We start from the raw sequence: 15,800 nt of genomic DNA, 5'->3' as shown, positions 1-15,800 counted from the left end.
CATGCATTACCATAAATCGCAGCACTAATTAATTCTAAATGTATGCCTGAGTTCACATATGAGCAACCACCACCTGATAAAATTACTTTTCTTTTTTTTATTTAATCTTGGAAGAAAATCATCTTTGGTATCGAATCATCAGGCCTCTCTGATGATTTTAATGTTTTGCTTTTTGTAAATTTTTTCTTGTTTCATGTTTCCCGATTTACAGCCATGTGAAAAATAGAACACAAACTGAAATCCTCATTCCCCGGTGTCTGCACTGGTGGTGATCAAGTGTTTAAACTTGCCATGCTTTGGGAGGCTATCAGTGTGGATGGGGTGTGTGTTACATTGTGAATGGTGTGCAGTGAGCTGGGGCTCAGCTGGTTGGATATACAGTCATCCTGTAATCTTTCCATGAAGCATCAGATGACACATGGTCTCTGCATTATTGCAGACAAAAAGCTGCATATCATTCACACACCTTTAAATAGCAATACTTCCTCGCATTTGTGCGGCCATACATTAAAATTTTCCTATTCATAAGGGTGGTGATGAGGCCAGGAACTTGACGATAGTACAGCTAGGAGATACTGACAGCGCTTATTTTGATAAAGCTGCTGTATGCTTAAAACCATTTTCCAATATGCTGAAGCAATCTGAAGTACATGCACATTCATGACCACAGAAGCAGCAGCTAAAATGAATACTCATATAACTGAACACAAACATGGACCAAACAAAAACACTGGATTGTTCTCCGGCTTTATAAGCTAATATGAATATGGTACGTGAGCCTGCCTGAGGCCTTGGATGTGTGCACTTTTTGCATGTGTGTGTGGCTCCGCTGAGGCGATCTAATGCTGTGTGACTGGGGCCAGTGCTGTCAGCAGAGCAGAGACATGGACGCAGCACAAGTGCCTCCTTGCATAAATGTTGGGGTGGGCAGGGTTGCTCATCCTCATCTCCCACCATCTGACACTTAAAGGTCCAATCCACGATACAGAGCTTATCAATTATATGTTCATGGACCAACCAACGCTAAAAACAGGTGGTCGCCATGCAGAATATTTAAAGTAACAAGCAATGTGAAAACTACATTATAACCATGTTGTCATATTCTACTCTACTCTACAATGAGGGCGCACCGTCAATGTGAACTGAGAAATACCTTCAATACAACACTACCCATTTTTCTTGGCAAGTTTATGATAGATTGCATAACAGACCTTTAAAAACCACCAGACTGATTGGCAACCGGAACGCCTACTGAGCAGTGTGTATCTGTGAATGTGTGTGTTTGTGTTGCCTTCATCTGCAGGAGGGAGGTGTCTTGCTCGTGTGTGAGGATGATCTGGGTCTGCTAACTCATATTGAGAGCAAAGAACAGTGACAAATATGACCGCTGACATATGCGAATGTCTACTAATTCATATAAGTGATGCAGAGTGTGCGTGTGTATTTGTTGTATGTGACCAGGTCTTTGTCTTTGTCTTTGGATGTTTCTGCTTGTATACTTTCCATATGTATGTGAGTGTGTGTGTATTATGGATAGTGTTTCTCCTTCCAAGGGCTTGTGTTTATGTTCATATTTGCATTTGTGTGGTTGCACATGCATGATGAAAGGCAAGCTTACTTGGATCAGACTTGGAGAACGTGTCTCTGTCCAGGAGATTTCTGAAAAACAAGAAAACAAGGAGACACGTTGACACAAAAATTAATTGCACAGCTGTCCCACTTCAACAAAGAAAGTAAGAACTAGAAAGTTATTACATCATTAGACTTTGCCTAATTAGCTCAATCACTACCCTGACAACTTGTTTACCCATAATCCTCCTCTGACTTGATTAGGAATTGCTACCTCATCCAGTCAACGTGGCAACATTAAACAGACTGTAAAATTGATTTTAAAGTGGAGCCCATTTATTTTTCAAACATACAGAGAGAACAGCAGAACAGGCGACCTATTTTTCACTTTTTTCTCTCCCTGGGTGCTACAAACAACATTGGAAGTTGCCATCAAATTTACATGAAACTGTGATCTGCGCTCTTTGCACGGGGGGATAAATGCACCAAAGACTCCCACTGCAGAGCAGATGCTCAGTGCCACCGAAGTACTCTGCAGCTAAACAGCTCTGAAAGCATTAAATATGCACATGATGACGACAAGCTACAGCTGCCTGAGACTCAAGAAGAAAGAAAGAGAGGAGCAGCCCTGGCTCGGGAAAGGGAGACCCAGCCAGTTACGTCAGCTGACTAATTTCCTTACAGTGTCCAGGTCTCAGGAGGAGGTAGCCAGAAAGACAGGGACAAGCCGAATCAGCCAAAGGGACAGGCGTGAACCTTCACTCCCTTAGCTTGTAATCCTGCCAAATCCCACATTAAAACCACAAAAAGCTTTTCTAGAACTAACCTGGAAAAATCTAATAATATAGGTGGCATGGCCATCAAGTCCAGTAGCAATCATCACAATAAAATCTAAAACGTGAAGGTTACACAGTTGTAACACTATAATTTATTACACTAATGAATCATAAAGCAACGTTGCTTTATGATGAGCTTGATTTATACCAGAATTTCTCAAACATTTTGTTTAGGTTCTACAATAAAACTTATAGACCACCTAACTGGCAAAACCAACAGGGCTGCTGTTTCAGTATTATTGTACTGAGCCTGCAAGGAAAAATACTTTGGATTCCTTTTTGTGTTTTCATTTGATAGGTCGGTGACAAAACAGACAACACAGAACAATGCAGCACATAGGCCAGCCAAATCTAATTTGGATCTCAGAAAAATAAAATGTATCTAAGGCAACAAGCAGATGTCATCATCACGTGGTATCATACTTGGAATGCTGGCCAGGTGTCATGGAAGGCACTACAAGTAAATCATAGCAGCTTTCTGTTGCATATGTCGTATGGGAGTTTTCAGTCACTTCTCATGTAAGTGACCTGTTATTAGGACTCTGATGAAAAATTTAGTTCAGAGCAACCCAAAGAAAAAATGCTAATACTGTATTCTCTCTGGAATTGAAGGATAATTTCACCAGGACGAAAGGTAATTTTTCAATAATTCACAGCAAATTAAAATTTCTTTCCAAAACGACTCAGTGTGTAACTCAGTGTGCAGTACATGCCTGTACTGAGAAGATGGCTTAATTTCAATAATATGACAATGCAACGTTCTGCTTTTCTTCCCCAACAGATAGTTGTGATGAGACACACCAGGAGCATGTCAGCCTGGCTAAAGAAAATATACAACAGTGTCAACACATTTGAATAAATCTGATAACGCTGTTTTTATGGTGCAAACAAAATATGTTGATACAGTAAGGATCTCCCACTTTGGAGTGGGAGAAAGCATGTGCTCTCAAGTACACCAAAGTCACATCAGATGATGAAGTTAGGAATTGAGCCATATTGATGACAGAACGTGAAGAAGTGTGTAAAATGTGAAAACTGCAGGGCATGAGTTATTGCTAAAAGACAAACTTAGAGTTGAGGATTAACCTCATTTTGGATAAACTGACAACACAACACACAACACAACACAACAGGCAGCACGGCGGCGTAGTGGTTAGAAGGTCGTGGGTTCGGTTCCTGGCCTGGGTCCTTTCTGTGTGGAGTTTGCATGTTCTCCCTGTGTCTGCATGGGTTTCCTCCCACCTTCCAAATAACTGGCGATTCTAAATTGACCGTAGGTGTGAATGCGAGTGTGAGTGGTTGTATGTCCTTGAGTGTTGGCCCTGCGATGGACTGGCGACCTGTCCCCGCCCCTCGCCCGATGTGTGCTGGGATTGGCTCCAGCAGCCCCACGACCCAGATATGGATGAAGCGAATGAAGATGAGTAAGTGAGTGAATGCAGAGTAGTGGTTTGGACTGTTGCTTCAGGCTCCTGAATCAAAACTGCCACCATCTTTGTGAAGTTTGCTTACGTTCTGTCTCGATACTTCAGCTTCCTCCCACAGTCCAGAGAAATTAATTGATTAATTGGTTAATTGATACTGTAACATTAAATTGACCATAGGTGTGGATGTGAGATTGCATCCCACCCGCACCAAATCCCTGCTGAAATTGGTCCCAAGCCCCTGTCTCAGGATAAGCAGGCTAGATAATAAATGAATGGAATAATTAAAGCAACATGACTTTCTCCCTATGGGTGCACTGCTGACAGAGCGAGAAAGAGAGACAGACGAGGGGGAGATGGTTCCTGCTATCATGCTAACTGCGGGGTGAACGCTCTGTCGCCCATCCTGTCCTGCATGACAGGCACTGAGTGTGTAGCGATGTATCTAGATCAGGCATTTGTGCTGTGCTGATCCCTGTGAAGCCCAGATGGTAAAACACCACGCTTTGCTGCCTCTCTGTCAGGGCACGCCCACTGGCCTGTCCCCAGCTCTGAAACCTTAAATAAATGATAATAAGCAAAGGAATTGTGGCTGTCAGGGCTGTTCCATGACTGACAGAAAGTCTGCAATATCGTGGAGGAGTGAAAAGTGGGCGACTACAGCTGCCAAATGGGATAAATGTCCAATAAAAAGAAATTCTGTAACCTGTCGGCTCCTGGAGGAGTATAAATGGGAACAAGATGTACCTACGGAAAGATGAACATGAAGAATGTGAGTGCACGAAAGACAGCACGCAACTGTACACAGATGTGTGTATTTGCAGGCAAACGTGCACAGATGTGTGTATTTGCAGGCAAACGTGCACAGACTTGTATGGATATGGCAACCTCCCCCGAATCTTGTGCACCCAAGGGTTTCCACCTGGCTCTGACAAGAGACAGGCAACTCTTTAAAAAGCCCTTTCCACCACGGGCAGCCTGGGAACGTCTGGGCAGTCCGAAGTGGAGTGCCTCGTTGTTCATCAAACATTTATGAAAGCGGTCCCTCCTCAACACCAGAATTACATTTGAAATCCCAACAGTTACATCAAAGCCACCTAAACGTGGCAGCAAGGGCTTTAAATACCTGTATGTGCGGGAGGGGGAGGGAGGAGAGGAGAGGGGAGGGACACCCATTTGTGGGGGAAATTCGGATATTTCACAAGATATATAAAAAAAAGAAGAAGAAAAAGAAAGTGAATATGTTTTAGGTTCAAACTGACAAAATGGATGAAGATAAGATTACACTGTTGATCTCGACGCATGTTACAGTATTCCTGTTATATACAAACAATTCTCTTTACTGAGAATTGGTTGAATACTGACAATATTAGTTACATTTTGAAGTGGGCAGCTGTTTTTCCAAGTAACTGTTTAGACAGTAAACCTGACAGAACTGATCAAAGGGGCACAGTCAAAGTTCACTACTGTTTTGATGAACTCATCATTAAATTGACTGATTATTTCAGCCCTAACGCAAAGTTGTTTCACTAAATGGACTGAAAAAAAAAATGCATCATTGGTATGATCCTATCAAAACCCTGCACACCCAGTCAAAAGGTCTGTAGGATTTCCTGTAGGATTTCATCAAAGTCAATGAACAATGACAATGTCCCACCATGACAGGGGAAAGCAGGTAAAAAGAGGGTGCAGGAGCTGTCATTTAAACTATAATTATAAACTGATATAAAAGCTCTTACCAGGGAACGGCCCACAGAAACTAAAAAACCTATGCCAACAAAACATTTAAATACTTCAATAACTTTAATCAGATGAAACATCCATTAACATACCATTTAGCTTCCTCCAAAAAACTTCACACATACCGTCAGCTAGATGAATGTGTGTGAATTTTTTGCCTGGCTGGCCCCACTTTAACCCTGGCGGGGGTTAGTGATGGCTCACTGAACTCCATGGGAAGTAAAAAGGAAACAAGTAGAAAGGAAATGTTCTCAGCCAGAAAACCTTCTCACCGGGTTGTTTCTTTAAAATCAAAAAGCTCTCTCAATCTCATCACGTCACATCACGCAGGTCCACAACTTGACATTTAGCCCTCCAAGCCAGTGGGAAGATTTGCTTACTCTTAAGTGTAGTGGCAGTTGGCTATAAACTTATAGATTAGCTAATTAGCTAAAGGAACAGCACAAGCCTGTCCTGCTGGGAGGAACACCAGATCAATAAGGTCAATTGAGTCTGAAGACAACTCTAAGCTCTTATGATCAATCCACCTTTGAATCACTTTAGAGACGCTCTTAACACTCAATGATTTTCCCACATTCATGCAAACAGTATGTGTCTTCAGGGGAAAGCCTTGTGCATCCAGTAATGGACAAACAAATCCGTCACTGTGAGGACCCAACAACATCAGCAGTCAATGTACATCTCTAAACAGAGAAAGAGGCTTTTGAAGTAACTTTGGAACAGCAACTTTTCCCAACATGCCTAGGGTAGGGGGCAGCACAGCGGCGTAGTGGTTACAGCTGGAGTTTCTGTGTAGTTTGCATCTTCCTCCCACCGTCCAAAGACATCATGTTTGGTCTAACTGGTGACTCTAAATTGTCCATAGGTGTGAATGTGAGTGTGAGTGGTTGTTCGCCTCTGTGTGTCTTTGTGTATTGGCCCTGTGATGGACTGGCGACCTGTCCAGGGTGAACCGCCGCCCAGAACGTTGGCTGGGACCATACCATACCATATGGTATGGTAGCTTACCAAGAGATTTTGGTCAATTTCATGCTTCCAACATTGTGTTAACAGTTTGAGGGTGGCCCCTTCCTGTTCTGACATGACTGCACCAGAGCACAAAGCAAGGTCCATAAAGACATGATGAGAGAGTTTGGTGAGGAGTCCTGACTTCAATCTGATAGAACACTTTGGGATAAATTAGAGCAGAGACTGAGAGCCAGGCCTTCTCATCCAACATCAGTGCGTGACCTCACAAATACACCTCTGGAAGAATGGTCAAAAACACTGCTAAACCTCATGGAAAGCCTTCGTAGAAAAGCTGAAGCTGTTATAGCTGCAAAGGGTGGACCTACGTCATGTTAAACTCTGTGGATTAAGAATGGGATGTCACTTAAGTTCATATGCGAGTCAAGGCAGGTGAGTGAATATGTTTGGCAATATAGTGTATGTCCTAAAGCCATCAGAGAGAAGGAGGACAATGGCTATTCAAAAATGAAAGCAGAGGAGCCGAGGCAGGAGATGAGCTTGTTTGTTATGCGATGGAGCCATGTCAGTCCTCTGAGGTAACCAGGTGAACCTGCAGTGGTTGGCCGGTGTAATTAGGCTAAATGACCCCTTCAGACACTCTTTAATGCAGCTGCTCACCATGACCCCCACGGGCCCTCCTGCAGGTTGGACCTACCACCTGACAGCACCCTCATCTGTTGGTTTTCTGCTGCAAAAAGTAACACTGAGAAGAAAAACCATTTCAGCTGATGGAACATGAAGTTGCATTTGTTTTAGTAATTAGCAAACAATTCCACTTATTGATTAAAGTAAAATCAAGTAGAAATGCATAACCAGTGAGACAGTTTGAGAAGGAACACATGAAAAGTGACACATATACATGTAAATAGGTACTTATTGGGGATTTTCTGCAGCTTCGCTGCTTTAAATTTATTCACACAATTTCTGTATCAAAATGAAAGTACTCCATTCTCACACTTTTTGAGAGCATAGGTCACTGCAATACTGGAATCCTGAAGTGTAATACAAGTACCTGGCTGATACATTCAAAACACTTCAAAGTTGATTGTGAAACGCTGGACACGCTGGACCTTCAACAGCTAGTCTTGGTGATACGGTGGGGGCATACCAAGGGGCATTAGTATATTCTGAAAATGAAGACAAGGTTGGAGGACACATCGCCTGCACGTCTTGTGACAATGGCACACAAAGGAAAGGAAAGGATTCACTTTGAAGTCTTCTGAGCAAAACAGCCAGCAGCCGGTTTGGTGGACAACAATCATGGTCACATGTTGCAATCATTTTTCACAGAAACAAATAGCAGACAAGGAAAAACAGGCCTTGATTTATTTTGAGTGCATAATTTAAGTGTCATTTGTAATTTCATCACATTAATTGTGATACTTGTACAAACATGTACATTCTGCCATCGTAGGATCAACATTTAACCTGTAAGCACACACTGTGTTCATGTTTTGCCTGCTCTCAACTGGTTAGAACTGTAATCTGCTGCATTTAAATATGTGATTGAGTGCCAGAGCAACTGCTGATGGTAATTATTCATCAAAGACATTGTTAGCAGAAGGCAGCATGGCGGCATAGTGGTTAGTGCTGTTACCCCAGTTCAGTTCCTGGCTTAGGGCCTTTCTGTGCAGTTTTCATGTTCTCCGCTGTGTCTGTGTTGGTTTCCTCCCACACAGCATGTTTAGGTGAACTGGTGACTCTAATGTCCGTAGTTCTGAGTGTGACTGTGAGTGGTTGCTGGTCTCTGTGTGTTGGCCCTGTGATGGACTGGTGATCTGTCCAGGGTGACCTCACCCAGAGTGAGCTGGGATTGGCTCCAGCACCCCCCATGACCCATAAGCGGTGAATGAATGAATGAATGAATGAATGAATGAAGATTGTTAGCGGAATACAGTAAACTTTAAGATAAACAGTTGGCCAGCTACTATGTAGTGGAAAATTAGAGGACTGATAGATTATAAGCATTCAGAAGACAAAAATTTAATCAAAACAGCCACAAATTCATTCTCAATAACAATTAAATGTGGACCATTGGATATTCAATCACTATCATCAAAATCCCTACTAGTTATTGATCTCATAGCTGATCATTGTATTGATTTATTTTGTACAGCAGAAACGTGGCTGCAGCAGGATGAGTATGTTAGCATTAACGAAGCTGCACTCTCACTCATGTTAACTTTCAAAGCCCTCGTACCACAGGTCGAGGAGGGAGAGTGGCTGCGATATTTCAATCAAGCCTATTAATCAACCCTAAACCAAAATCTGGCTGCAGGTCATCTTAGTCTTTCCCACTCAGACTGGAAAGATGAAAAAACAGTTCTGTTAGTTACAGTTAACCGTCCACCTGGTCCGTACTCAGAATTCCTATCAGAGTTTTCTGAGTTTATATCAGAGTTAGTACTCAGTACAGTGCCTCATTACATTTGAGTTTAATTGGCTGCACAGCATCGAGGAATAAATTCAGCTGTAGAAGATGTTTATCTGAAGCTGCTATGGCTAAATTTAAAGAGCACATTCTGTCATCATTTCCAACAATGCCATATCTAAATTCAAATGAGGATTTCTCCCATACACAGGTTGATGACCTTGTGATTAGCACTATGGCCACACCGTGTTCAAATCTTGATGATGCCGCCCCTCTAAAAAAGAAAGTAATGAAACAGAGGAGGCTGGCTTCCTGGTATAATTCCCAAATCCGTGCATTAAAGGAGACATCAAGGAAATTAGAAAGATGTTGACGTTCCAGTAACTCAGAAAAGTCTCACTGAGCCTGGAAAGATAGCTTAAAAACATAAAAGAGCTCTCAGCAGTGTTAGAAGTTCATATTACCCAGAAAACACAAGAAAACAAGAACAACCCCAGGTTTCTCTTCAGCACTGTAGCCAGGCTGACAGAGAGCCATAGCTCAGCTGAACCAGTGATCCCCTCAGCTCTCAGCAGTGACGATTTTAGGGACTTTTTTACAGATAAAATTCTCCCAATAAGAGAAAGAATTCATCAGCTCTTACCTACATTAGACAATAATCTTCTACTCAATACAGCAACTCTTGAATCAACTGCAACACCTATTGTACATCTGGAATCTTTCTCTCCTCTGAATCTCTCAGAGCTAGCTTCTATAGTCTCATCATCCAGATCATCAACCTGCCTATTAGACTCAGTACCAACTAGCCTCTTTAAAGAGATATTTTACTTAATTGAACCTTTCATTCTAGATCTTATTAATTTGACCTTATCTTTGGGTTATGTGCCTCAGACTCTTAAGACCACAGTCATCAAACCCCAGCTTAAAAAGCTGAATCTTGATCCAGATGTTTTGGCAAACTATAGATCCATATTGAACCTTCCATTTATTTCTAAAATCATTGAGAAAGCAGTAGCAAACCACGACCACCTGAATGGGAGAGTTTCAGTCAGGATTTAGAGCCCATCACAGCACAGAAACAGCACTGGTTAAAGTCTCCAATGACATTCTAATGGCCTCAGACAATGGATCAGCCTCCATACTTCTCCTTCTAGATCTCAGTGCTGCATTCGACACCATAGATCATAATATTTTACTACAGAGACTGGAACATGAAATTGGGATTAAAGGAACTGCACTAAGGTGGTTCAAATCCTATTTATCAGACAGACATCAGTTTGTTCATGTTAACAAAAGCTCCTCCTCATGCACTGTAGTCAGTTATAGAGTCCCACAGGGTTCTGTACTTGGACCAATCCTCTTTACGCTCTATCTGCTTCCTTTAGGCAACATTATCAGAAAACACAGCATCAACTTTCACTGTTATGCAGATGACACTCAGCTGTATTTATCAATGAAGCCAAATGAAGTCAGTGAGATAGTCAGACTGCAGACATGTCTTGATGACCTGCAACTTTTTACTTCTACATTCTGACAAAACTGAAGTTATTTTTCTAAGGGTTAGGGTTAACCTAAGCTCTCTATCTTCACCCCCCTGAGCCTGGTTCTGCCCGAGGTTTCTGGCTCTTTAAGAAAGTGTTTGCTCATGGGGGGATCTGTTGGGTCTCTTTAAATAATTTTATAAACAGTTTGGTCTAGACCTGCTCAATATGTAAGGTGCCTTGATGTAACTTTGTTATGATTTGGCCCTATACAAATAAATCTGATTTGATTTGATAAATTATAAAAGGCCAAATGTTTTGTTCACTTCCCATCATCCCTAACCAAACCCAACCCTACCACTTCAAAACACAGGACAGGTTTGCTCTCAAGGACGATGTCCCTCATTTAGCAGCAACCCCTCCAGGCATGCGCCTGTCACCAACATGGTTAGACAGTAATATTTGCTTATTTGGTTGTGAGGTCAGGTGACCTAAATTTAACATCAGCATTAACCCTGTCATCATTTTCCAAGCAAAATTAGTTCCAGTCCAAGATCTTCATTGTGTTACACTGATGTCAACTGGAAAGCCACTCAAAGTAAAGCTGCATGTAGACTGCAACAAAATCCACAAGGCATACATGTCAAACTCAAGGCCCGCAGCCGACCTGGGATAAAATTATGTCCGGCCCACAAGATCATTTCATACATCCATTTTGAATGGCCTCGTGGTATGAGGCACCGATAACACTCATACTATAAATCCCACAATGCACCACAACAGCTGCCGTGCCAAACAACAGCCTACCTGTGAACACCCTAATTTCTACTTCCCTGACACACACCAGCAAACAGTTAATATTAACAGTTGATGACAAGTCAAAAAGTGAATTTTGAAAACAGGTGGGAGGCTGAGTTTATGTTTATTAACATTATTAACATTATATGTAAACCGGTGGCTCCTGTTTTCGGAGCGGATCTGGCTAATTACATAATCATTCATTCATTCACTCATTCATCTTCTACTGCCTATCTGTTTCCAGGTCTCGGGGGTGCTGGAGCCAATCCCAGCTCACAGTGGGTGAGGGCAGGTAATTATATTATTCTAATTATATATGATATTACATTACATTTATGAATTTGCATGTTCATATGTTGACATTTTTTTAATTTTGACAGGAGATATTTGTAATGTAGAGCAGAATATTTGAATTTTGAATTTGAATGCATCCTCAAACTTTCTCCAGGTGGAAACTGTATTTGTATTTGTCGTTTTCTATCACATGTTGCAGCTGCTGGAGCTGTTGCAAGGTGCATTTTTGTCTCACCAGCCTTTTGTTATAAGGATGGGAAGATTAACCGATTCGCATTGATACGCAGAAACTTGCGTCAGTTCAAGTGTCAGCAGAGCAGAGAATAGGTGTACTTCTTTTCATTGATAAAGTCTGATCCATTAATTATTATAAATACTACTCACCCATTAATTTAAACTGTCCTGTACGTTATGTTTTGGAGCAAATAACAATATCTGGTAACACAGGTTAGTGACGTGTCACAAAAAACTCATGTCTCCAATGCAGCGAGGAAGAGAACATTATGGGTTGTTTGGTGCATGAAAAGAAGCAGCATAAAACACAAGCTATCACAACAACCAGGTCACCTTAAACTCTTTTGGTAATAAATAATTCTGAAGTTAATTGAAAGTATAATCGATAGACCAACTGACAAGAAAACCATTAGTTAAATACTGAAAACATATAGCTGCAGATTACTGGAGTAACATTTGTGTCCCAAATTGAAACAAAAAAATGGCACAGGATTCCTTCTCTGCTCCAACAAGTCTTTCTGTCTTTTTCTTCACCTTCCTCGTGCAAAGCACAATATCGGCTGTGACACATCGACCTGAATCCCAGCAGGTCAGCGTCCGGCACAATACAGCCACATCACAACACGTCAATCCTTTGACAGTGTACATTTCCCACCTTTTGTGCCCAAAGGTCACAGCCATCTTGCCGCTGTGGACCACTCAGATCAAAAGACAGCCACAGCAAGGTGAACACCGACATCTTTGTGCAAAAACATTCCTTGATGACTGACCATCTGCAGGATTACAGTAATTTGATTGACTCTGTAGCTTGAAAAGCCTGTCAGGCTTGCTGTTTACTCTCAATATACAGGACTTAACTGCAATAAGCAGCGTGGGTCATCAAGGCTTTGTGATCAGAAGAAGAAGATCAGAATACTGTGGAAGCAGACAGCAGGATTTCCTTCTCACTGATGTAAAATATTGGACTCGAGTTAATCAATCTGCCACTTCTTCTGCTTGACTACACACGTGGTCAGACGGGCGATGGCTTGGATTTATAGAGTAAAGGGAGCCTTTCACTGAAAGATGGGACCATCTAGACCAAATGCTTCAATAGCTCTGCAAACATGCCAAAGTGGGAAAATCACACCACCCACCAGCTGGTAAATTACATGTTTGTGAGGCTGCTGAAGGTGTCGAGTCTGCCTTCACCTAAAAAAATAGAACGCTTTACTGGTTATTTCTGTTTTATGGGTGAAAACCGGCGAGCTTTGATTTTTCAGGGTTAATATTACAATTATAAGTACATTAGCGCGATTGATGGTTCAGCATTTTTTCAAGCAAATATTTCAAATATTCTATAATTCTACCTTCTCAGTTGAGTTTTGTGATGTTGATTTGACATAAGAAGACATTTGAGGGTATCACACTGGGCTCTAGAATACGGTTTGTTGTTTTTTTTTGTTGTTGTTGTTGTTGTGAAAACAGTTTTTATCATCAAATCAAGAAACCTAATCACAAGTTGCAGCTCTTATGCAATCTAATCATTTAAATGTGGGATAATATCAGGCTGAAAGGCTGTTACATTTCATTCAAAATTTAAACTTTATGAAATGACTTCATGAAACTATGCTGTGATATACCTGATTTTGAAAGCTAAGCTAATAATCAGAAGATGCTGATTGGTTAATCATGTCAACAGTCTTCCACAATCAAGTTCATATTACTTTGAATGCATTAGGAGGTAGTTTGAAAGGTGACAGCACTATTGTTCCCAGAGCACACCTCTACAGCAAAAACCTATCACAATAACACCTGTAATAAATCATTATAACACTATGACTTAGTGTTGTGGGAGAACAATTTAACAGTTAACTTAAACCATCCCTCGTGGACTTAAATTGAGCGTAATTGAATGCATAACAGGAGGTAGCCTCCGGCGCAACTGGCTGGAGGTTTCCTGTTGATTTGTTTGCCTCCAACTGACAACTTGTCATGGTTGTAATTTAGTTTGAAATTACACTCAGCTGCCACACTGAAAAGTGAAATTACCAACAGCAATTCAGCACACAGTAAGACAAGGTGCTCCGAGAGGAATAATGTCCCTGTGTGTGAACATAACGGAACAAAATACAGTCACTGATGTTGATGCTGCAACAAAACTCACCTACAATAGATTAAATATTTCAAAAATATCAGCCTCCAGTCATTTGTAATTTGGGTGTCACCATCTTGAATTTTGAAACCAGAAGTTGCCATATTTGGACAAGAAAATGTCCAACAACTGAGATGAGTCATAACTCTTAACACAAGAGCTTTTCTTCAAGAGAATATTTTTCCCCAGATGGTAGATTCCCCATTTTGGAAGAAAAATCTTCATGGGTCTGACCTAAAATCAGAAAATAGAGCAACTCTTTTGACAATTGATTAATAAAACATTTGCAAATGTTCTCTGGTTCCAACCAATCAAATGTGAAAATTTGCTACATTTCTTTGTATCATCGTAATTATGAATATATTTTTGATCATCCAATAAAATAGGTAGATTTTGATCTACAGTACAGTACACTGTTCATTTAACTTTGCTACAACACCACCTGTGCATGACAATATCAATATGAAACAAAAAGTAGTCTGATCTCCTTTTATATCACCTATGTCTGCAGCATTTCCTAGTTTATAAATGTATTGTTTTCCTGACCACACACCAGGTCTTATTGAAAAATATTACAATTTCGCACAGTATGCAGATGACTCAAATTGATTATCAGATCTAATGATATAACAAGATCATTCTATATTTCCCAGAAACCAAATTTGAGCTTCAACGAAAGCCATCATTGACATAAAGAAATGCTCATAATAACAATTTCATGACAAACAGGCTGCAACTCCATCTGCTGATGAGGATTATGGCATGCAGTTTATAGAGTCAGAATAGCCACAGAGCCTGGCTGAGAAGTTTTTATATGGACTCTCAGTTTCCACCTGAATGGACATGACTATCAGTTAGGAGTGTTGCTGAGTAATTCTTACAGTTTATCTTTAATCTTATTGTTAATCTAATCAGGTTTCCTATAAAACAAACACTTCTGGGAGGTATTGGATGAACATGTCAAGAATAACCAACAATTACTCAATAATAAAAACAGCTGTTAAATGCAACCAACTGTGACGGCTGTGCCTGGTGGACCATCATCTTAACAAGAAATTTTGTTTGATTTTGTCTTCGTTTTTCATTTATAAGTGCTGTGGCCAGCCCTGTGCACTTACAGAAGGTTAGATGGACAAAACCAGAAAATACAATGGAAACAATGGTATATATCCACATCCTGTATTACTCACAAATAGAGAATGACTGTTGTAGAATAATGAATCAACTGTCACTTAATCGGGATAGATAGATAGACAGAAGTTAATAAAATATGCAATAATAAACTGTGATCTCTATGGAATACTGACTCTCTCCTCCATCTACGCTGTATCCATTTATTATCTTTGCTTCAGAAATCCTGCTGCAGCTGTAAAACTGCCACTTTTCACTATTTCTATCAATTCCCTCAGAGCCGACCAACCTCCACCTGACCACGCACCGCTGCCAACAGACTCACAACCTACAGTCATGCCATCATTTCCTCTCTCCAGCTGTCAGTACGCATCCCTCCATCTGATCCCTTTCCCTCTGTCAGCGCAGAGCTTGGACTCACCTACAAGAAACGGTGAGTTCAACTTTGGTTGCAGGTATGGCAGCGGTGAAAGGATCCGCGTCCCCGATACACGCCATGTTCAGCGAGCTGCCGCTGGGCCGGTCACTGATAGCCCGGATCCAGCGCCGTCACGGCGGCATGAAAGGAGCAGAGAGGTGACGAGGACACAAAGAGCCGTCAGATGCCGGAGGTTCGACCGAGGAAACACCGCCGCGGAGCTGCAGCGCGTCGGATTGGCGTCTCAGTGAGCTTTCCAAGAGAGGACTGCCGTGAGGGGGCGGACACACACACACACACACACACACACACACACACACACACACACACACACACATACACACACACATACACACACACAC

General features: G+C 41.4%; 1 protein-coding gene across 1 annotated transcript in view; it reads right to left on the bottom strand.

Moving 5' to 3' along the window:
- The window catches only part of LOC115056355 (copine-8-like), a 60,027-nt gene extending 44,509 nt beyond the window's left edge, over positions 1-15,518 (bottom strand). Inside the window, exons 1-2 of the mRNA XM_029522719.1 lie at positions 15,442-15,518; positions 1,619-1,659 (exon numbers count right to left, since the gene is read on the bottom strand). Coding sequence (XP_029378579.1) covers positions 1,619-1,659; positions 15,442-15,518 — 118 coding nt within the window. The remainder of the gene's footprint in view (positions 1-1,618; positions 1,660-15,441) is intronic.
- Between the last annotated feature and the right edge of the window lie 282 nt (positions 15,519-15,800).

The sequence above is a fragment of the Echeneis naucrates genome, chromosome 16 (genome assembly GCF_900963305.1).
Source record: "Echeneis naucrates chromosome 16, fEcheNa1.1, whole genome shotgun sequence".
NCBI classification, from domain to species: domain Eukaryota; kingdom Metazoa; phylum Chordata; class Actinopteri; order Carangiformes; family Echeneidae; genus Echeneis; species Echeneis naucrates.
Note: the sequence above shows the minus strand (reverse complement) of the source record. Positions and strands in the feature narration are given on the sequence as shown.